The following is a 23,612-nucleotide window of genomic DNA, read 5'->3' as shown; positions in this document are numbered from 1 at the left end:
CTTCTGCATGTTTCAACCCATTGTTTCCAACATCATTTGTTGAAGAGACTCTGCTTTCCTCATTTAATAGTCTGGGCCCCTTTGTCAAGATTAGATGTCCATAGGTGTGGGGCCTCATTTCTGGGCTCTCAATTCTATTCCACTGGTCAGTGTGTCTATTCATGTTCCAGTACCAAGCAGTTTTGATGACAATGGCCCTATAATACAGTTTGAAATCTGGGACTGTGATGCCTCTGGTTCTGTTCTTTTTTCTCGAGATTGTTTTGACAATTCTAGGTCTTTTGTGGTTCCAGATAAACATTTGTAGAATTTTTTTCTATTCTCCTAAAAAATGTGCTTGGGATCTTGATGGGGATAGCATTAAATTTGTAGATGGCTCTGGATATTATATTCATTTTGATGATGTTAATTTTACCAACCCATGAACATGGAATGTCTTTCCACTTCTTTGTGTCTTTTTCAATTTCCTTGAGTAGTGACTCATAATTTTCAGTATACAAGTCTTACACTTCTTTGGTTAGATTTACTCCTAGATATTTTATTGTTTTTGTTGCTATAGTAAAAGGAATTGATTTCTGGATTTCAGTTTCTTCTAACTTAGTGTTTGCATAGAGGAATGCCACTGATTTTTTAATGTTAATTTTGTAGCCTGATACCTTACTGTATTGCCTGATGATTTCCAAAAGCTTCTTGCTGGATTCCTTAGGTTTTTCTGTGTATACTATCATGTCATCTGCAAATAGGGAGAGTTTGACTTCTTCTCTTCCAATCTGTATGCCTTTAATTCCTTGCTCCTGCCTGATTGCTATGGCAAGAACTTCCAACACTATGTTGAATAGTAATGGTGATAGTGGGCAGCCCTGTCTAGTAACTGATCTGAGTGGAAATGCTTCCAGTTTTTCACCATAGAGTATGATGTTGGCTGTAGGTTTGCTATATACAGACTCCACTATCTTCAGGAATTTTCCATCTAGTCCCATTTTTGTAGTGTTTTGATCATAAAGGGATGTTGTATTTTGTCAAAGGCTTTCTCTGCATCTATTGATATGACCATGTGGTTTTTGGTCTTGCTTTTGTTGATGTGGTGGATCACATTGATTGATTTACGTATATTAAACCAACCTTGCATGCCTGGGATAAACCCCACTTGGTCATGATGAACAATCTTTTTGATATACTGCTATATCTGGTTGGCTAGAATTTTGTTCAATATTTTAGCATCTATGTTCATCAGAGATATTGGTCTGTAGTTTTCTTTTTTGGTTGTGTCCCTGTCTGCTTTTGGTATCAGGGTGATGTTGGCTTCATAGAAGCTGGCAGGGAGTATTCCAGTGTCTTCCGTCTTCTGGAAGACTTTTAAAAGTAGAGGTATTAGTTCTTCTTTGAAGGTTTTATAGAATTCATTTGTAAAAACCATCTGGTCCAGGGCTTTTATTTTTGGGGAGATTTTTGATAACTATTTCAATTGCATAAGCTGTGATGGGCTTGTTCATGTTATCTAGTTCCTCTTTACTTACTTTGGAAGTTGGTAGGTATCTAGGAAATCGTCCATTTCTTCCAGGTTCTTTAGCTTGGTGGCGTATAGTTGTTCATAGAAGCCTCGCATGATATGTTGAATTTCTGCAGTGTCTGTTGTGATATCTCCTCTTTCATTTACTATCCGATTTATTTGGGTCTTCTCCCTTTTTTGTTTTGTGAGTCTGGCTAAAGGTTTGTCGATTTTGTTCACTCTTTCAAAGAACCAACATTTACTTTCGTTGATCTTTTGTATGGTTTTCTTATTCTCAATGTTATTTATTTCTGCCCTAACTTTAGTGATTTCCGTCCTTCTGGTTGCTTTAGGGTTCTGTGGCATTTCTAGACACCCTACTGAATGGGAAAAGATATTTTACATGCCATAGATCATAGGGCTAATAACCAAATTACATAAGGAATTCACAAAGCTTAGCAATAAAAAAAAAAATTTTTTTTTTTTGTAAAAGCCAGATATGCTGTTTAAAAATTAGGGGGAAGAAATCTTCACCAAGGAAGATATTCAAGGCTGGCAAAATAACTTACTTGTAGCATGTTGCTTTGTCATGTATAACAACCCAAGCTGTATTTCGCACTGACTGCATTTAGGAATTTTTAATGATGTGGTCTCTTGCATCTGCTCTGTCTAGCTGGAAAAAAAAAAACAGCCTGGAGGGGGAGAGATGCCTTTGTTCCCCATCCAAAACCAGTGCCATGACCCGCTCTGTGTGGGTACACCTTGGAGATGTAGGTAGCTGGAGCCATGACGTAGAGGTCTGATTTGGCTGGAGTCAGCACCAGGATGGGCACAGCAACAGGTGCTGGAGCAGTGTCCTGCAAGAGCACTGAGTGACTGCAGGAGGAGCTAGAGGTGGCAGCAGTGCACCCCTGCTGCTGCTCACTCCTATCCACATGAGCTTTTGAAGACGCATAGCAAAATAGCCATCCCTACGAAGCCTTATGCTGTACTGTCTGCTTATGGCCAGCCTGCCTGTCTGCTCCATCAATCCCACCCATATCCAGGGAGCACTTCTCCACATGCTGCAAGGCTCTATGATGAGACCATGGCCGATACAAGACAGAGCCCAAACTTGGCCTGCTGCCATGGAAGCTACACAAAGATGGCTGCCAGGCCTACTATCTCTGAGCTTTGCCCCCAATGTCTATTAGTAAACAAGGCTGTCCACTTGATTACTATTCATTATGGTCCTGGAGGTTCTTGCCAGTACAGTTGGGCAAGAAAGAGAGATGAGGGCTGGGGAGACAGCCTAATGGTTATGCAAAAGATTTCTGTGCCTGAGGCCCCAAGTTCAAATCAAGCTTCAATATAAACCATAGTTGAGCAATGCTCTGTTCTTTCTTTCACTCCTTGAAATAAAATCTTTAAGAAAAGAAAGATATTGGGAGTCAGGCTGTAGTGCAGCGGGTTAAGCGCAGGTGGCGCAAAGCACAAGGACCGGCATAAGGATCCCGGTTCGAACCCCGGCTCCCCACCTGCAGGGGAGTCGCTTCATAGGCGGTGAAGCAGGTCTGCAGGTGTCTATCTTTCTCTCCTCCTCTCTGTCTTCCCCTCCTCTCTCTGTTTCTCTCTGTCCTATCCAACAACGACAACAACAATAATAACTACAACAATAAAAAAAAAACAAGGGCAACAAAAGGGAATAAATAAATAAAATAAATATAAAAAAAAAAGAAAAGAAAGCTATTAAAGGATTCCAAGCTGGAAATGATAAGAGTACTCAGAGCAACACTGTGAGACCAACATGGATAACTCATCTTCACCAAACAGCTTACCACACACACCATGGTGCTGGGACTGTGGGGCCTACATCATCAGCTTGAACTGCTCAGATGGTGAGTCAGGCTGAGAGCTTCCCAGCAGTGTCACTGAGGCAGACTGAGCCCTGGGCTATCTAACCAGACTGCCCTTCCCTACTTCTTCCTCAGCTGTGCCAAGGAATGTACCAACCTGCATGTGCTCAGCAGGACAGTGACATCAGGCCTATTCTCTGTGTCACACTCAACCTTTGAGCATGGTAGCAAGTTTACCTATAAGCATATCCCTATCTCTGAGCCAGAAACTGCTAGTTCTTCCTCAGTTCATCAGCTTCACTGATAGGACCTGCTTTGCCATGGTGCACTGCCTGGCAGCCACTGGCCACTCAGTTCCAGTCACCATGGCCTATCTGATGTAGAACATGAACCTCTCACCCAGTGATGCCTGTAACTTGGTCAAGAGGAAGAAATCCAACATCTCACCCAACTTCAACTTCCTGGACCAGCTGCTGGATTTCAAGCAAATGCTCGATGACATGTACATTACATCGAAAAGGACAGAAACAGTAAGTGCTACTGAGGACATGGAGAGAAAGGACCTCATTTGCACTATTACAGGGGATGTAAATTGGTCCAGCCCCTACAGAAAGCAGTCTGAAGATTCCACAGATCATTAAAAAAAAAAAAAAAAAAAAAAGCCTATCATACAATTCAGCAATTTCTTTCCTAGGCAACCATCCAAAGAATATAAAGACACATACACAAAGAGATCTATGCACACCTATGTTCATGGCAGCATTACTTGTAATAAAAATTTGGAAACAACATAATTGCCCTAAAACAGATTAGCGATTAAGGAAACTGTGACATAAATACACAAGGGAATACTACTTACCTGTAAGAAACTATGAAATTGGTGCCTGACTGTGGAGCACCTAGTAGAAAGTACATGTCATCAAGTGCAGGATTATGCCTAAGGACTGGCCCACACCTGTTGGGGGGGGGGAGCTTCATGAAGGCTGAAGCAGTGTTGCTTCACCCTTCCTTCTCTATTTGTATCTATCAACCGAAGAGAGAAAAGGGGGGGGAGGGGGGGAGTAGATGCCAGGAACAGTAGGTTCATTACACTGTTACTAAGTCCCAGCAATAAACCTTGTGGCAATAAAAATTTAAAAATGATGAAATATTCTCTTTTGCTACAACATGGATGGAACTAGAAGGACTCATGTTGAGTAAACGCAGAAGAACAAATACCAGGTAATCTCACTCACAGAAGGGACATTAAAAACTATGGGAAACCTTAATGGACGATGCCTATCAAAGTGAGTCCAGAACTGTATCTAACAACAATCCTATAAATCAACATTTTATCAATAAAGTGATCATGAAAAAAGGGAGGAAGTTTATAGCAATACAGACCCATACTAACAAAGAATAAAGATCTCAAAATAACAATCTGACATAATTAATAACTGGGGTGGGGGAGTGGAAAGGGAGCAAATAATAGATCCGAGCGTCAGCAGGAGGAGGGAAATGAAGTCAGAGCAGAAATAAATGAAATAGAAACCCAAAAGATCAGTAAAACCAAGAGCTTATTGAAGTGGAAAAATAAGTTAGATAAGTCCCTTGGCTGGGCTCTTCAAGATAATGAGAAAGCCATGATTAAAAAAAAAAGGGGGGGGGGGTCGGGCGGTGGCACAGTGGGTTAAGCGCACATGGCTTTTGTTTTTTATTGTTGTAGTTATTATTGTTGTTGTTAGATAGGACAGAGAGAAATGGAGAGAGGAAGGGAGGACAGAGAGGGGGAGTGAAAGACACTTGCAGACCTGCTTCACTGCCTGTGAAGCGACTCCCTTGCAGGTGGGGAGCTGGGGACTCAAACTGGGATCTTTACACCGGTCCTTGCACTTTGCGCCACGTGCACTTAACCTGCTGCACTACCGCCCGACTGCCCCCCTCCCCCGTCTTGTACTTTCTGTCTGAGGGTGAGGGGAAAAAGTGTCCACAAGAAGCAGTGGAATTGTGTAGGCACAGAGCTGGGGGCAGGGTGGGGGGTGCACACCTCAAATTCTTGTTAATATGTCAGAACAGGGAATGACAATTGTGGGCAAATGTGTGGAAAAAACTCGGGTACACTGTTGCCACTATGGAGAGTCCTTAGATGAAAATGGAAAAGCCTTATAACCCAGTGGATTCAGTTCTAAGCATACATCCAAAGAACACAAAAGACTTCTTTGAAAAGCTATCTACACTCCTGTGTTCACAGCTGCACTGTTCAAAATAAGCCATTATCTGGAAGCAACATAAACTAAATGCCCGTGGACAAACTATGATATATGTATATTCAATGGCACACTAATCTAGTACTAAAAATAGGACACTGTATCATTAATAGCAAAAATGGGTATAGTGCAACATAATTATACTAAGTGAAATAAAGAGGTAATTGTACAAAAATTATGGTAGTTATTAGTAGGTGGGAGGTCATAGGAACTTTTGTGGTGGATGTTGTAAGCTATAAACACATATGAATGAGTGTGACACCACACCCCTGAAATTTTATAAACAGCTATTAAATCACTTAATTAAAAAATCAATACTTGGGGGGCCAAGTTGTGGTGCACCTGGTTGAGCACACACATTATAGTGCTCAAGGACCCGGGTTCAAGCACACAGTCCCCACCTGCAGAGGGAAGCTTCACAAGTGGTGAAGCAGCGCCAAAGGTGTCTCTCTGTCTCTCCCTCTCTACCTCCCCCTTCCTTTTAGTTTCTGGCTGTCTCTATCCAATAAATAAGTATTTTTTTTAAAAAGTCAATGCTTGTACCAAGCGTTGAAGTAATAACCTAAGGATTATATAAATGGAAAATAAATAGGAAAGATGTAAGCGGGCTGTTTTAACCTGGGATGATAAGACATGACAGAAATAACTGTCAAAGGAGGTGTGGCTATGAAGTAACAGAAGAGTCATTTAGGCTTTCCCTTGTCAACTAGGAAAAGCAATGGAAACCACCTGAAAACATGAAAAAATACAACCAGGATTCCTTTGCAAACTCACCAAGCCAAAGTGGCTTGCCTTTATACTTATGTGAACCTCACATCAGTTTGCAAACTCAAATGCAAAAATAATCCTTAATAAACTAGATGTCAAAACAAACAAACAACAACGAAGGAAAGAAAGAAAGAATAATTGTCAAGAAGGAAGAACTTGATGGTCACACATGCTTAGAGACAGGAGTCAGAGGATGCGATGTAGGGCCCCATGGGGAATGCTTGAGGCATGGGAAATAAGCCAAGTGTTTAGGTTTGGATAGGTTTGGACAGTTTGAGTAACTTTTATAGGCTCTGAGCTAATGGGCTATTATCCTTGTCTCTGGGGTGACTCACAGCAGAAGCCTCATACATGTGTGATTTTTATTGCTCTGGTCTTTGATTCAGACAGAGAGGAGAAGAGATACCACAGCACAGGAGTTTATTTCAGTGCCAACAGTGACTCATGTAGTGTTGGGGTTAGAACCTAGACAGTAGGGAGTTGAGTGGTAGCACAGCAGATTAAGCTCACATGGTGCAAAGTATGAGGACCAGCGTAAGGATCCCGGTTCAAGCCCCCAGCTTCCCACCTGCAGGAGAGTTAACTTCACAAGCGTGAAACAGGTCTACAAGTGTCTGTCTTTGTCTCCCCCTCTCTTCATTTCTCCCTGTCCTATACAACAACGACAACAATAATTTTTTTAAAAAGGGGGGGGCAACAAAAGGGAATAAGTAAATAGCATAATTCTTAGGAAAAAAAAAAAAGGAACCTAGACAGTGATCATAGCAAGACACACACTCTCTCTGGTGATCTCTCTCTCTCTAGCCCCAGTATGAAAACTGAATGAAGGAAGGAAGTGGCTTGTTGGGGCCTTGTGGACTATGGGTTATAGTTGGGTTACATATCAAAGAGGAGTTTTTTAATCCCTATTGGGATTAGCTAGTCCTGGGTTGGGGGATGGGGGTCCTTCTTGGATCAAGGCTAGGACATCATGTATACAGAACATAGCAAAATATAGTCAAGACACATTGGCTAATAAACTTAGAAAAATAAACTCATTGGTAGAGAAATAAACCAACAACAAATAGTTTATTTCCTTTTTGTTCCCCTAGTGTTTTTTTTCTTTATTTATTTTTTTAAAATATTTATTTTATTTATTTCCTTTTGTTGCCCTTGTTTTATTGTTGTAGTTATTATTGTTGTTGTCATTGTTGGATAGGACAGAGAGAAATGGAGAGAGGAGGGGAAGACAGAGAGGAGGAGAGAAAGATAGACACCTGCAGACCTGCTTCACCGCCTGTGATGCGACTCCCCTGCAGGTGGGGAGCCGGGGTTCAAACCGGGATCCTTATGCCGGTCCTTGTGCTTTGCGCCACCTGCGCTTAACCCGCTGCACTACAGCCCGACTCCCGTTCCCCTAGTTTTTATGTAGTTATTGATGTCATTGTTGGATAGGAAAGAGAGAAATGGAGAGAGGAGGGGAAGACAGAGAGGGGGAGAGAAAGATAGACACCTGCAGACCTGCTTCACCACCCGTGAAATGACTCCCCTGCAGGTGGGGAGCCAGTCCTTGCGTTTTATGCCACATGCGCTTAACCCGCTGCACTACCGCCCAACTCCCAACAAATAGTTTTTTTTAAGTCATTGCTACATTTTTTTTCTTTGTTTTTCTCATTCTTATCATAGTTAATACTTTGAGTTTCTTTAGTGTTTATTTCTGAGTTATTTTGTTCTTGTTTTGTATTCCTTTATAGAATTCTACCGGTACCAATTTTTTTTTTCTTTTTTGTTGCGCCTTGTTTTATCGTTGTTGTGGTTACTATCATTGTTATTGATGTTGTTGTCGCCAGATAGGACAGAGAGAAATGGAGAGAGGAGGGGAAGATAGGAGGAGTGAAAGATAGACACCTGAGGACCTGCCTCACGCTTGTGAAGTGACTCCCCTGCAGGTGGGGATCCAGGGTTTCGAACCAGGATCCTTACACTGGTCCTTGCACTTTGTGTCATGTGCACTTAACCTGCTGCGGTAGCACCCAACCCCCCAGTACCAATTCTTATTTGCTCCATCCTTTTGACTAACCACATCCAGATACCTGCCTATTCCTTTAGCATGCCTATTTTTATTTCCCATGTTTTTTCTAACACGAATTAAAATTAATTTTTCAATATTGTATATTGTGTTTCATCCACTTTGCAGATACTTTTTTTCCCAACCTTTGTATATATGTTTGAATGAGATGTTTTTTCTGGGATAGAATATCATAAGCATGATCTAAGGGGGTGGGAGGAGAGTGGGGTACAGTTTACCCAGTAGAATATCGGCTTCAACATGTGTGAAGTTAGCCTTGCCACTACACGGGACATCGTGGAAGGCACCAGGGGAACTCTGGATGGTGAAGCAGTGCTATGGTGTCTGTGCTGCCCCTTCTCTTCCCCTTCTCCTTCCCCCCTTACTAAATAAAAAAAAATAAAAATAAGTTGGCTTCTGGGAGCCAGGCAGTAGCACAGAAGATTAAGTGCATATGAAGAAAAGCACAAGGACTGGCGTAAGACTCCCGCTTTGAGCCTCCAGCTCCCCACCTTGCAGGGGGGGGTTACACTTCACAAGAGGTGAAGCACCTCTGCAGGTGTCTATCTTTTTCTCCCCTCGTCTTCCCTGCCTCTCTCCATTTCTCTCTGTCCTGTCCAACAACAACAGCAACAACAATGGCAACAAAATAGGAAAAAATGACTTCCAGGAGCAGTAGGTTTGTAATGCAGGCACTGAGCCCCAAAAATAACCCTGGAGGAAAGAAAAAAAAAAAAAATTAATTGGGTCCCTGAGAAAGATCATTGGTATCCTGTAGGCAAGAAGCCTTGAGTTTAACCCAATTGTTTTTCCCTCCCCTCACTCTCCTTTCCCTCTCCGTTCTCCTTTTCACCGGAACACTGTTCAGCTCAGGTTTATGGTGGTGCCTGGGTCTAAACCCAGACTCTTGGGAGTCTTAGGCATGAAAGCCTTTTGCATAATGATGTTGCTCACAACCACCACCACCACCCCCCAGCTCTGCATGAAAAAAATATATATGGGGAGGGGCTCAGAAGAAAGTTTGCCACCAAGGTTATCACTGGGGCCCAGTGCCTGCACCACAAATCCACCACTCCTGGTTCAGGGCAGGTGGATAATGGCAGGTGGTCTCCACTCCTCACCAACCAGGGTTCTGCTGGGGGATGTTACTCGATGGTAACAGTGCTCCACTCTGCTAGAGGACAGAGTGTGGCTCCCAGTCCTGACCTGACCCCTTGCCCAGCTGTGGACCGTGGGTCATTGCTCTCATCCCTCTTAGGATCACACCCACCAGTGTAAGTGGATGTGCTTAGAAAACTGCAGATCGGGAGTCGGGTGGTAGCGCAGCGGGCTAAGCGCAGGTGGCGCAAAGCACAAGGACCGGCATAAGGATCCCGGTTCGAACCCCGGCTCCCCACCTGCAGGGGAGTCGCTTCACAGGCGGTGAAGCAGGTCTGCAGGTGTCTTTCTCTCCTCCTCTCTGTCTTCCCCTCCCTCTCTCCATTTCTCTCTGTCCTATCCAATAATGACAACAACAATAACTACAACAATAAAACAACAAGGGCAACAAAAGGGAATAAATAAATATTAAAAAAAAGAAAACTGCAGATCATGGTCTGGGAGGTGGCGTAGTGGATAAAGCACTGAATTCTCAACCATGAGGTCCTGAGTTCAGTCCCAGCGGCACGTGTACCAGAGTGATTCTCTCTCTCCCCCTATCTTTCATGAATAAATAAATAAATTTTTAAAAATTTCAGATCCTGAGCATCTGGTTAAGATTGAATTTATGTTTTTAGACACTCCAAAACTTGTGTGGGGAAGGCAGAGGTCACATGTATGGATGGGTGCTCAGTCCTCCCTCTGCCCCCCCCAGCCCCCCACCCCCCCAGAGCTTGGGTTACCGTAATCCCATATGCTCTCCCTCTTTCTGTTTGGGGCAGGTCTGTACCCTGACCAAGGAAGACAATCGCTGTGTGGGTAAGATTCCTGAGGACGAGCAGCTGCACGTGCTGCCCCTGTACAAGATGGCCAGCACAGATGAGTTTGGTAGTGAGGAGAACCAGAATGCCAAGGTGGGCAGTGGGGCCATCCAGGTGCTCACAGCCTTCCCCCGAGAGGTCCGGCGCCTGCCTGAACCTGCCAAGTCCTGCCGCCAGCGGCAGCTGGAAGCCAGGAAGGCTGCCGCTGAGAAGAAGAAGATTCAGAAGGAGAAGCTGAGCACTCCTGAAAAGATCAAGCAGGAGGCCCTGGAGCTGGCCAGTGTCCCCACTGACCCAGGTGTGTGGGGGGAGGGTTTGGGAGAGGGTACCTACCATTGACTTTGCCGGGGGATGAGTTGGCCACCCGTAAACAGCTCCATCACCCCCCCCCCCCCCTTTTCTGCACTGTGATAGAACTCCAGATGCAGTAGTCTAGGGCCTTTCAATCATCTGGACATTGCCATTATCCTAGTTGTTAGTGCCTGACATCAAACCTGATAGGGTGCTCCCGGGAGCCAACTACAAGCAGAATTTGTGCTCCTCCTAGACATGAGCTTCAAAGAGGAGCTGCATTTTTCCTCTGGCTTTCTCACTTCTCAAAAATTCTGTTAAGAGCACCACATCTTCATGCACATGGGAGGCAGTGGGGACCCCAGGGCTGATGGACGTGAGACTGTGCCCACACTGATTTGACCAAAGGAAATGGTCACCAGGAGAGGGGTGCTTCACTGAGGATTCTTAGGGTTTTCCACGGGAGGGAAGAGGAGACTGCGGGCTGTGTGGGTCCACTGCTCCCAGGGCCTCAGTGGGGCTGAGCACGTCCAGCCTCACTTGTCCTGCCTGCTCCACAGAAGAACACTCACAGGGAATGAGGGAGCCTTCCCCATCCTCCTACACAGAGCCTGACCAGCTGTGGTTCTTTCTATTCCTTCCCTGTCTCTTGTTTCCCTAGGCTTGGCTCTGAAGGGTGGACTATCCCAGCAAAATCTGAAGCCCTCTCTCAAGGTGGAGCCACAAAACCACTTCAGCTCCTTCAAGTACAGTGGCAACGCAGTGGTGGAGAGCTACTCGGTGCTGGGTAACTGCCGGCCCTCCGACCCCTACAGCATGAATAGCGTGTACTCCTACCACTCCTACTATGCACAGCCCAGCCTGAGCTCCGTCAACGGCTTCCACTCCAAGTACGCTCTTCCGTCATTTGGCTACTACAGCTTTCCATCCAGCAACCCCGTCTTCCCCTCTCAGTTCCTAGGTCCTGGGACCTGGGGGCACAGTGGCAACAGTGGCAGTTTTGAGAAGAAGCCAGACCTCCACGCTCTACACAGCAGCCTGAGCCCGGCCTACGGTGGTGCTGAGTTTGCCGAGCTCCCTGGCCAGGCTGTTCCCACAGACACCCACCACTCCACTCCTCACCACCAGCAGCCTGCTTATCCAGGCCCCAAGGAGTATCTGCTTCCCAAGGCCCCCCAGATCCACCCAGCAACCAGGGACCCCTCTCCCTTTGCACAGAGCTCCAACTGCTACAACAGATCCATCAAGCAAGAGCCAGTAGATCCACTGGTTCAGGCTGAATCTATACCCAGAGACCCTGGTAAGGTAGGCAAAACAACTTTGCCTGAGGCATCTCAGAATGGAGGCCCCAATCACCTATGGGGACAGTACTCAGGAGGCCCAACCATGTCCCCTAAGAGGACTAACAGTGTGGGTGGCAGCTGGGGAGTGTTCCCTCCTGGGGAGAGCTCTGCCATGGTCTCTGACAAGCTTGGTTCTTTTGGGGCCAACTGTTTGACCCCTTCCCATTTCCCAGATGGCCAGTGGGGGTTGTTCCCTGGTGAGGGGCAGCAGCCAGCCCCCCAGCCTGGAGGACGGCTTCGAAGCAAACCATGGAGCCCCTGCAAGTTTGGGAATAACACCTCGGCCTTGGCTGGGCCTGGCCTGACTGAGAAGCCATGGGGGGTTGGGGCAGGAGAATTCAACTCCGCACTGAAAGGTGGTCCTGGGTTCCAAGATAAGCTGTGGGGCCCCCTGAAAGGAGAGGAGGGACGGATCCCAACCCCGGGTGCGAGCCCACTGGACAAAGCCTGGCAGTCCTACGGCATGCCCCTGGGCTCCAGTGAGAAGCTGTTTGGGGGCCTGAAGTCTGAGGAGAAGCTGTGGGATCCCTTCAGCCTGGAGGAGGGGACAGCTGAGGAGCCCCCCAACAAAGGGGCAGTGAAGGAGGAGAAAGGGGGTGGTGCAGAGGAAGAGGAAGAAGAGCTGTGGTCTGACAGTGAGCATAACTTCCTGGATGAGAACATCGGCGGAGTGGCCGTGGCCCCTGCTCACGGCTCCATCCTTATCGAGTGTGCCCGGAGGGAGCTGCACGCCACCACACCCCTCAAAAAACCCAACCGCTGCCACCCTACCCGTATCTCGCTGGTCTTCTACCAGCACAAGAACCTCAACCAGCCCAACCATGGGCTGGCCCTCTGGGAGGCCAAGATGAAGCAGTTGGCGGAGAGGGCACGGGCACGGCAGGAGGAGGCCGCCCGGCTGGGCCTGGGCCAGCAGGAGGCCAAGCTCTATGGGAAGAAGCGCAAGTGGGGTGGCGCTGTGGTCCCAGAGCCCCAGCATAAGGAGAAGAAGGGGATTGTCCCCACCCGGCAGGCACTGGCTGTGCCCACAGACTCAGCGGTCACCGTGTCCTCCTACGCCTACACGAAGGTCACCGGGCCCTACAGCCGCTGGATCTAGGTGCCAGGGAGCCAGCGTACCTCAGCGTCGGGCCCAGCCCGAGCTGCCTCTGTGGTGCTTTTGCCCTCACCTGGGGGCGGGTTGGGGGTGCAGAAGTCTTTATCTATATATACATATATAGATACGCATATATATGTATTTATGGTCCAAACCTCAGAACTGACCCGCCCCTCCCTTACCCAGCTCCCCAACTCCCCAGCACTTTGAAGAAGAAACTACGGCTGTCGGGTGATTTTTTTTTTCCTTGATCTTAATATTTATATCTCACATTGGTTTTCTTCGCGCCGTCCCCCTCCCCATTTGGGGGTGGGGAGAAATTTTATTTTCTCTTGTTTTTAAAACTCTATCCTTGTATATCACAGTAATGGAAAGAAAAAAGTTTATAGTGTCCTTTCACAAAGGAGTAGTTTTAAATTCCATTTAAAATGTGTATTTATTGGGGTTTTGTTTTTGTTTTAAAAGCGACAATATTAATGGCAATGGATCAGCAGGAAAGGCCAGACTCCGCTCGTTCCTGCCCGTCACGATGGGCCCGGCCCCCTGGCCCTCTTGGTAGCTGACGAGGCTCTCCGCCGCTGTCTTATCCCTTATGAGCCTAGTGCAGATTGTAATCACCCAGGCCATCCCCTCCTGACACACCCAGCTCCCCTCTGGGAGGAGGGGAGCTTCTGTCAGGACAGCTTCTGTCCTCTCCAGGAGGATGGGAGAATCTGTAGAACATTATCTGGGGTTGCTTTCCAGTCAGTCGCCGGCTTGGAGTCGGGGGGTGGGGGGGGCAGGTGCGTCCCAGGCCAGAAACCTGAGACGCTAGCAGATTTCCCCCAGAAACAAAGTTGGTTGAAAGTAGACAGCTTCAAGCTTGCTAGTCTCCACACTGAATCCTCTCTGTCCGTTATTTATCAAGTCATAGATCATGGTTCATTAGGCAGCACACCTCATGATGGAGCTGGAATTGAGAGGCTCTTAGGAGCCATTTTACCAAGCTGACAAGCCAGTGAATCCTGGGCTGAAGGAATTTTGCCTTTGTGGTAAAAATAATAATAATAAGTAATGCCCAGTCTATGCTGATATTGGAAAAGGGCTACTGTATCCTTAAAAACAAGAAGTTGAATCCAAGCTGTGAAAAGCCAGCCAGCCTTGCTGTACGTATGCAGTGCTGTGCAGAGCCTGGTGCTGTAGTAAGTATTGTGCTAGGACTTCCTTAACTCTTGGGCAGGTCACAGCCTATGGGAGCCCAGCACACCAGTGTAACAGCAGTTAACACATCTCTCCTTATTCCTGGATTTCCACATCGAACAATGGTGCATGCCTCACATCCTTGCCCACCCCCCCCCCTCCACGATATCATTTGGGGGACGGGCTGACACTTAATTTTAAAATGCAAGAGTCAAAACGTTTTCAGCCGGTAGCTAGAATTTCCCTCCAAAATTGGTGCCATTTCTCTAACCATCTTCTTTTCCTTCCTGCCCTCTTTATCCACTTCTAACACACCTGTTCTGAATTCTGGTGCATTTGTTCAGTTCCTTGAAATGAGAATGTGGTGCTTTAATTTTTGCATTGTTGAGCAAGGTTGGGCCTGACAAGTGGAAGCTACATGCAGTCAACGGCAAAGTCAGACTTCTTGGAGTATTTGTTTTTCCCCATGGGTTTAGCAGCAAGTAGATCAAGCTAACCATGTGGATGTGTAGTGAATGGGAGGCTTCATCGGGACACACAGGGGAATGAGGCCACGCAGTAAATACCAACCAAGCCCTGAGGTGAACATCAGCTGTTGAGCGGTTTCATTCAGATGTGGGGCTTCATAAGATGAGTTTAACAATCAGATGATGATGATGCTAAAGGCAAGTTCCTGAGCTTCCAGGTGCCTTGTGTAAGAGCTGAGAACCGATCCGCTGGGTGTTTACTGTAATTGTTCCAGGCGCACTGGCGGTGAGTCCCTGTAAGATGTCCTGAGCATTTATGTGGTCTGGTTTTAACTGTAAATAGTGAAAGATTTTTTTAAGCACTTTTGCCTAGATTTAAACAGCAACTTGAAATAAAGTATGTTTTAACATGTAATTGTGGGAGAAATTGTAAATAGTAGCCGAATATTAAACGTGCTTTGTCTATCCTTCACTTTTACCATATTCTGTAAAGTTGCATTTATTTTACAGGACAAAAAAAAAAAAAAAAAAAGAAATATTATTGCTTTTGAAATAAATACCCAAGAGCTTATCAGGATTTAGAATTATTCAGAACTCCGATTTATAGGAAAAAAGAAAAAGAAAAAAAACTCTGACCTTCAGTTTGACAAGCTAAAAGGAGCAGAGTCTTTAATGAGCATGCTAATTTTCTAGTTTTGAGGAAAAGTTGGGTCCTTTAAATGCTATTTTGCTTATCGCATCAGTACTTTTATGCAGGTCTCATTTGACTCCGTGCTTAGGTAGATGCGGGGGTGCCTTGAAAACTTCATTTTAAATGATCTTAAGCAAGAAATACAATATTTTACGAAACATTTGGAGAATGTGACCGTCTGTATGACCTGTGAAAGCCCCAGGTTGGCTGTTGGTTTGGAAGGTCCTGAGTGTAACCCAGGTGATTCTAATACTTGGCATGTGTGAATCTTACTGATGTATGTCAATATGCTCTTCCCCTTGTCACCCTTTGGTAGCAAAGCCATTAGATGAAAGGAGAAACCAATACAAGCTAAAAGCATGTGATGTCTGTTGTTACCCCTGTCCCCACTCCCACCCCACCCCCAGCCTAAACGGCCTTTGATTCATAAATTTCTAGATGAGCAATCAGGCTGCTGAGTGAGTCAAGAAGCAGTCTCCATTGGACGTTCCCATTCCCCTCAGAATGGTGTTTCAGAAATCAGGTGGTGCTGTTGTCATGCTCAAGCCCACGCTTATTTTTACACACTACATGTATAACCTACCTCAAATCTCAGTCATTAAAATTAGCATGCTTTAGACATATATTTTAAAAAGTAACTATGCACAGCTCTTTATCCTCCCCCCTTGCTGCTGAAGGTTTCTTAAAAGAGAAAAATAATCAAACTTATTTTTTACTGGCACTATCATTTTTAAGTCCTAAAGATGATTAACAGACATTTTTTTTTATCATGAGAAGAAAGATAAAGCCATTGCAACTAAAGAACCTAACAGCATGACCAAGTTTTAAGAGTAATATTATAGCAAAAGAAAATGGAGTCTTGTAGTCATCTCCCCAGTGTGCCCTCTTCACAGACACCATCCACATGCAGTACAGACCTTTGGTTCCTCTTTTGTCGTTTCGTTTTGATAAGTTCTCCCTGTCTGTTGCATGCAAAGGAAGTGCTTGCAAAGTTCTGTGCTAAGAGATTAATTTTAAAACTCGAAAAATTGCTTCAACGGCAGGTTCTCACAAAATAACTGGTGCTAGCTCAAGAAACCATCATCTAACTGTCAGAAATCTTGACTAAAGGTGTCTCGTGGATTTTGAGGTTTTGTGTTGTTTGGTTTGCTTTCTTAGCAGGGCCTCTACTTTCCCATACTTTGGCTTCCCAGGTCCTTACGGCTTTGCCTTCTCACTGAGATGACAGTGGTTAGCATAGAGAGAGATTATTCCCTGCCCCTCTTGGTCCTCCCACCAGCCTTTTTGGAAACTGTAGTTGCCAGAGCAAGGAATTTTTAAAGTGCTAATGCAAGGGAAGAAGTAGCCGAACTTAATTGCTCCGTGCGTAACAGCAGTAGATGCGTGAGGATGGTTGACAGATGAGTAGATGGTAACCTGATTTCACAGAGCGAAATTTCAGCCAGACTTTGTGAAGCTTAACCACCACCAGATCTCACACTCACTAAGGCAGGGCTGGTGGAAAATGATATCCCTGACGTGCCTCAACCAATAGTTCTCTTCTTTTGTTACTGAAGTGTTTTATGGACTAGGAAGCATTTTTATGAATTGAAACAGTCTAAATAAAATGGTGCTATGGTGTTTTAATGTGACTGTCCTGAACCTGTCTTGCCGAGGTGCTATCAACGTTCTGAAACCACAACCGACCAAAAATAAGGTGGGCTCCAGTCTCTCTTTGGCTTCCCCTCCCCTTTTTGGTGCTGTCTCCTTAGGCCTCTGTTTATTGTGCTATTACATGCTCCAAGCAGTTTTTGTTTTATTGTTCTTGGTGGTGGCCAAATGAAGAAAGGCAAGTCATGAAGGCAGCCAGCTTCCTGTGTAAATGGGATCAGGCCAGCCAGGCTTGGCAGGTGCTTTGGTTTCACACTTGTTCTCTCAGGCCTAATGAAGAATGGGCCAGGACTTTTTTTTTTTTTTTTTTTTTTTTTTTTAAGGAAAGGAAGTCGGGTATTCCTGCCTCTTCTAACATGGCAGACCTTCTCATAGCCAAGGATACATTTTCCTCCTGCAACCCATGGTGCAAGTAGATGTCTCTAACGTCCCAAAGGTGCTCTGTCCACCAAGGTGGACCAGGTGGTTCTCCTTCCTCAGCTGGCACTAGCCAGACCATGGAGAGCAGGAGGCTCATTCCTTTGTTTCTTCCAGCCTTTGCCTCATGTCACTTCCGCCTCTCGTTGGTCACCCCTCACGTTCAGACTAAAGAACGGAGCTTACTTTGCTCACTTGGTGCCACTGAGGCTGCTTTTTAGTTGGTGCTATAAATTTCTTGGGTCCACAAAAGCTGATTTAAAAAAAGAACTCAACAGGAAGCTCCATTTTGTGTCATCCGCTGTCACAGTAATTTTTTTAAATACCTCAAAAACAGGACATCACGATAACTTCACTAGATTTCCGTGAGTGTAAGATACCTGCAGGTTGTCTGTCTGATAATGTACTTGACCTTGAAGAACCTGGGGTCACTGTTAATTTTTCACTCTTCAGCAGTTAAAAGGGCAGAATGCCTAAAGGAAGGAGCATGGTTGACTTTATTTTCATGTTCAAGTTTTGCTTTTGAGTAAAATGTGAATTTCCTCTGCCCATCTCATCAAGCTTTTTCAGTCATTGTTGCCATCATTTGAAATGACTCCCTCAAAACCTAGTTTTACTAGCTAGCTGCATCTGCTGTAGTAGGTGGCCAACTTCAACAAACCCTGGACCAAAAATGAACATTTTTTTTGAGGTGCAGACCCCCAGCATAGGTTATACAGTCCCACACCTACACATGTGGAGTTTTTCCATATGTGAGGCCCCATCTTGGCGCTCCCAGTCTTTCCTCCCACAGAGCTGCCCAAGAGCAAAGCAATAGGCTCCTTCCCTGAGCAGAGACTGCAGCACAGAAATGCAAGGTCTAAAGATGCTTTTTGCCTAAGAATCAGTGAGTGATTTGGCCTACTTCGTTTGCTTCTATTCTGATATCAGGGATGCTTTTTGTAGTGGTATCACTTGTTCTCTTATTTTTACTGCCTGTCATTCAGGGATAACTCATCACATGGGGATTAAAAAGATACATAAAATCTGGCTTATTTGAACATTCAAAATTGCTTTGTTCCAGTACTTTTGTTTTAAATGTTCCTTTTGAGGGGAAAAAGGAGGAGAAAAACAGGAGTGATTTGTCATTTCTTTTCTCATATATTCTAATTCAAAGAAACAAGGACAGGTCGTATTGTGGCATATTAACGCATTAGACTTAACCCTGTAGCTTTTTTGATGTTTTATTTCTTCTTTGGATTCCTGTTTGGTTACTTGGCTTCCAATGGAGGTGAACTTAACAACCATACTTGAATATTCCGTCTTGACTTTGTAACTGTGGCTACTTGAAATGAAGTTTATCTGGGGTTGATGGATGAATGGTAGATTTTTTGCAATGTCTCAAGGCAATAGGATGTGTATTATTAAACTGTAGATATTCTTAGTACAGTAAATTTATGCTGATAATTTTATTTTGTATAATTTTTACCTTTTGTTAATATTTCTTTCTTCCCACTTTATTGATTTGTCTCCTGAGCTACCCCTCCTTACCCTTCCTTCTCCCCCAGTGTTTCAGTAAATTTAATTTAGGGTGCCTAGAAATTGCAAGTATGTATTCTTTTTTGATTTGTATTTTATTATAATTTACACAAACAATTGGGTTTGTGGACTGTATTACTCCTGGTATCTTTAAAATATTGTGGGTGTTTTAATAAATTTTATATTTATTTTTTGCACTCAAATTCAGTGTGGGCCTATTTTTTTCCTCCCTTGAACTAGACCCAGGTTGTGATATCTAAAGTTTCCTTATGATCTCACCCTATAGGTTTTAGATGGCACAACCGAAATTCTCACTGCTGTGGGTGATACACAGCCAGTATGTTCCTGTCTTCCACCAGCATATAAAGTGATAAGGAAAGGCTATCAGGGCTGGGGAGTTAGCTAACATAATGGTTAGACAAAAAGACATGCATGCCTGATGCTCCAAGGTCTCAGGTTCAGTCCTCAACACCACCATAAGCCAGAGCTGAGCCGTGCTCTAGCAGAAAACAAAACAAAACAATAAAGGCTATCAACGAGGCTTGGGGAGGTGGTGGTGTAGGCCAGTGCTATCAATTAAAAATGGGTATAAGAGTCAGATACAGGTGGCCTTTTCTCGGCTTTTCAATTTTAGCACATGCCCCCTCATTAAAATTGCTCCCTTCTGATGTTATATATTCTAAGCATCACTGAATTCTGCCTTGTTCTGATGTCCCAAACACCTAATAAGGAAGGACAAGACTGCTAGATCTGGAACTAGACTTGGCTGTCCTTGGAAAGAGGAGCTTTCCTGAAGTATGCCATGCTGAAATAACCTCTTTCAATTCAGGCAGACTATTCTGTGGATGGGTGACCTTGGAAAGCAAACTATGACTTGAGGAAAGGAAACAAAAGAGGGGTGAGGAAGAGAAAATGTCCACTTCTGCTTGAAACATCTGACTGAAATTGACTCGTCTCTGAGGGAGAACCAACCCAACCTTCCTAGTCCATGTCAATATCCCCTTAGGGCACTGGACAGGAAAGCTGTTCTCTGAGGGCATCCAACTGAAGACCCCATAATCATAACAGGTGCCAGGCTCAGAGGTTTTCATCTCCATTTTGTTTAGCTTGCAGAGGAACCCTCTGGAAATGTGTTGGCACACTGAAGGACTCTTCCATGCTTCATGTAAGTAGGGAAACTTTTCACCCCTTGACATCTCGGGAGTTAAGAGGCCTAGTCTGAGGGAGTCGGGTGGTAGCGCAGCAGGTTAAGCGCATGTGATGCAAAGCTCAAGGACCCGTGTAAGGATCCCGGTTCGAGCCCCCGGCTCCCCACCTGCAGGGGAGTCGCTTCACAGGCAGTGAAGCAGGTCTGTAGATGTCTCTTTTCCTCTCTGTCTCCCCCTTCTCTCTCAATTTCTCTCTGTCTCTATCCAATAACATAAATAAAAATTAAAGAAAAAAAGAGGCCTAGTCTTCTCCTCTCCCCAGTCCACGTTGTGGTGACCTTATTCCTAGGGCCTTGGGGGGAAGGCTGAGAGGTATCTACTTCAGCAGGATTTAACTCACTACTGGATAACTATTACCATCGTTTATCTCTGCTGATACTAAATGTGTTAACCCTAAAAAACAATGTATTTTTTAATACCTGAGCACTGGGGAGACGGCATTGTTATATAGAAAGACTTCCAGGGAATCGGGCGGTAGCACAGCGGGTTAAGTGCACATGGTGCAAAGCGTTAATGGACCGGCGTAAGGAGCCTGGTTCCAGCCCCTGGCTCCCCACCTGCAGGGGAGTTGCTTCACAAGTGTGAAGCAGGTCTGCAGGTGTCTTTCTTTCTCTCCCCCTCTGTCTTCCCCTCCTCGCTCCATTTCTCTGTCCTATCCAACAACGATTACATCAATAACAACAACAATAATAACTACAACAATAAAAATAGGGCAACAAAAGGGAATAAATAAATATTAAAAAAAAAAAAAGACTCCATGCCTGAGACTCCAGGGTCCCAGGTCCAGTCCCCTACACCAAGTCAGAGCTGAGCAGTGCTCTGGTTAAGAGAGAAATAATAGTGAGTGGCCTGAGAGATGGGACAATGAAAAAGTATTGGACTCTTCAAGCATGAGGTCCTGAGTTTGATTCCCAGCAGTTCATATACCAGGTTGATGCTCTGGTTCTCCTTCTCTTCTCATTTATAATAGAATCTTTTGAAGTATCTGAAGTCCCATGAGAACAAACATTTTGTGTGTAAATACAATCATATAGGTAATGCAATACCATACTATATAGTCATTTTTCATTTAACGCATACATACATATTAATAACATCAATACATCTTGTTTAAGAGTTGAGATTCTTGGGAGTCGGGCTGTAGTGCAGCAAAGCACAAAGACCGGCATAAGGATCCCGGTTCGAACCCCGGCTCCCCACCTGCAGGGGAGTCACTTCACAGGCGGTGAAGCAGGTCTGCAGGTGTCTATCTTTCCTCCTCTCTGTCTTCCCCTCCCTCTCTCCATTTCTGTCTGTCCTATCCAACAACAACAATAATAACTACAACAATAAAACAAGGGCAACAAAAAGGAAAAAATAAATATAAAAAAAATTTTAAAAAAAAGTTGAGATTCTTCTAAGATGGCAGTGTAGGAAGATCCTGAATTTCTTCCTAGACACAAAAATTCATCTCAAACAGTTTCCTCTGAATCAGACTTGAGGGTGGTAGTAGATAATATAATGGTTATGCCAAGAGACTCTCATGCCTGAGGCTCCAAAGTCCCAGGTTCAGTCCCAGCACCACTATAAATCAAAGCTGAGCAGTGCTCCAGTAAAAACAAAACAAAACAAAAAACCCCAGGAAAACCTGAATCAGACCTGAGATGAGTATGAGAGGCAGAGATATAGTCTCACTGGAAGTACCCCACCACCACCAGTATGACAACCTATAATTAGGTGGGATGTCACAAAAATGGAGTTTCTCATTAAAAGAGATTTGTGCCCCACATCAGATGCCACCACTTGAAAACTTGCATCTTGTACTTGATAGCTAAGCCCCCTAGTTAGAAAACACCAGACTCTAAAAAACCAATGGGGAGGGGCCAGGTTAAGTGCACACATCACAGTGCACAAGGACCCGGGTTCAAGCCCCTGGTCTCCGCCTACAGGGGGATACTTCACAAGTAGTGAAGCAGGACTGTGGGTGTCTCTGTCTCTCTCCCTATCGTCCCTTCCCTTCTCAATTTCTCTCCCTGTATCCAATAAAAGAAAGAAAGAAAGAAAGAAAGAAAGAAAGAAAGAAAGAAAGAAAGAAAGAGAGAAAGAAAGACCAATGGGGGCAATGCCCAGAAGAACCACAGCTGTTAGGAATGGGGATACCACCCTAGAAGACTCAAGCACAGACTTTTGCTCTGGGACTCAACATAAGAACCACAGTTTGAGAAACACCTAGGCCATTTGCCAAGGACATTCGCTTGTTAATCTGAGGGCATCAACTGAGAGAGCAGGATTATGTTGGAAATCTCTCTGGGAAAAGATGTAAGTTATGTATCTCCATTTCGGAAGCCTAAATGAAATGGAGATACATAATATACCTGATAAAGAATTTAAAGTAAGGCCACATGGTGGCGCACCTACCTAGTTAAGTGCACATACAGCCATACACAAGGACCCAGGTTTAAGCCCCTGGTCCCCACCCACAGGGAGAAAAGCTTCACAAGTAGTGAAGCAGTGCTGCAGGTGTCTCTCTGTGGTTCCTCCTCTGTCTCCCCATCCCTCTCAATTTCTCTGTTCTATCAGATAAAATTAAGTGTTTTTTTTTTTTTAATTAAGCATTTAAAGTAAGAGTCATGAAGCTAGCTATTCATTCAACTTCCAAGAAAAACAGGTGAATAGCACAGAAAAATAGGTGAACTTCCACAAAGAGATAAGAAAATAAAGATGTCAGAACACTGACAGATATTGTAAGTGAGCTGGAAAACACATAGACAGGTTTGGCAGTGGATTAAATGAAGCAGAACCAAGCGGTGAGTATGAAGACAGGCAACACACAGGCAGTAGGAAAAAGTGGGGGGAAAAATTAAAAAGCAAAAATAGCTTAAGGTACCTATGTAAATAAAATCGACTTATATTTGCATACTAGGGACCCCCCCAAAAGACAAAGAAGTAGGAACCCTATTTGAAGAAATAATGATTCAAAAATCTGGGAAAAGAAACAAGATATCAGGTCCAGGAAGCCCAGAGAATTCCAAACAAGATGAACCCAAGGAGAACCACACAAAGACATTATAATAAAATGTCAAAAATTCATCTTAAAAGTAGCCAAGAGAAAAATAAAGCATCGTGTCAGGAAAGTTCAGAAAGACTATTAGTAGATTTTCCAAGAAATACTGTTTACAGGCCAAAGGGAGTGGCATGGAATCATCTTAAGTTTTGTTGAAAGGAAAAAAACGTCCTACTAAGAATACCTGGAGAGGTTATCACTCAGGTACCGGGTGGTGGTGGTACAACCAATTGAGTGTACATGTTGCCATGTACAAAGACCTGGGGTTCAAGCCCCTAGTCCCCACCTGCAGCAGGGATGTTTCACAAGTGGTGAAGCAGGTCTGTAGGTATCGCTCTCCCTCTCAATCTCAGTCCTATCAGATAA

At 44.6% G+C, this 23,612-nt stretch overlaps 1 protein-coding gene across 6 annotated transcripts in view; it reads left to right on the top strand.

Annotated features, from left to right (window-relative positions):
* Positions 1-19,198, top strand: part of TET3 (tet methylcytosine dioxygenase 3) — a 148,560-nt gene extending 129,362 nt beyond the window's left edge. For all 6 annotated transcript variants that reach the window (XM_060187055.1, XM_060187053.1, XM_060187056.1 and 3 more), the window contains 2 exons: positions 10,305-10,641; positions 11,296-19,198. In XM_060187055.1, coding sequence (XP_060043038.1) covers positions 10,305-10,641; positions 11,296-13,076 — 2,118 coding nt within the window. In that variant the 3' untranslated portion in view covers positions 13,077-19,198. The remainder of the gene's footprint in view (positions 1-10,304; positions 10,642-11,295) is intronic.
* The last annotated feature ends 4,414 nt before the right edge of the window (positions 19,199-23,612 follow it).

Source organism: Erinaceus europaeus, chromosome 3, assembly GCF_950295315.1.
Source record: "Erinaceus europaeus chromosome 3, mEriEur2.1, whole genome shotgun sequence".
Taxonomy (NCBI): Eukaryota; Metazoa; Chordata; class Mammalia; order Eulipotyphla; family Erinaceidae; genus Erinaceus; species Erinaceus europaeus.
Note: the sequence above shows the minus strand (reverse complement) of the source record. Positions and strands in the feature narration are given on the sequence as shown.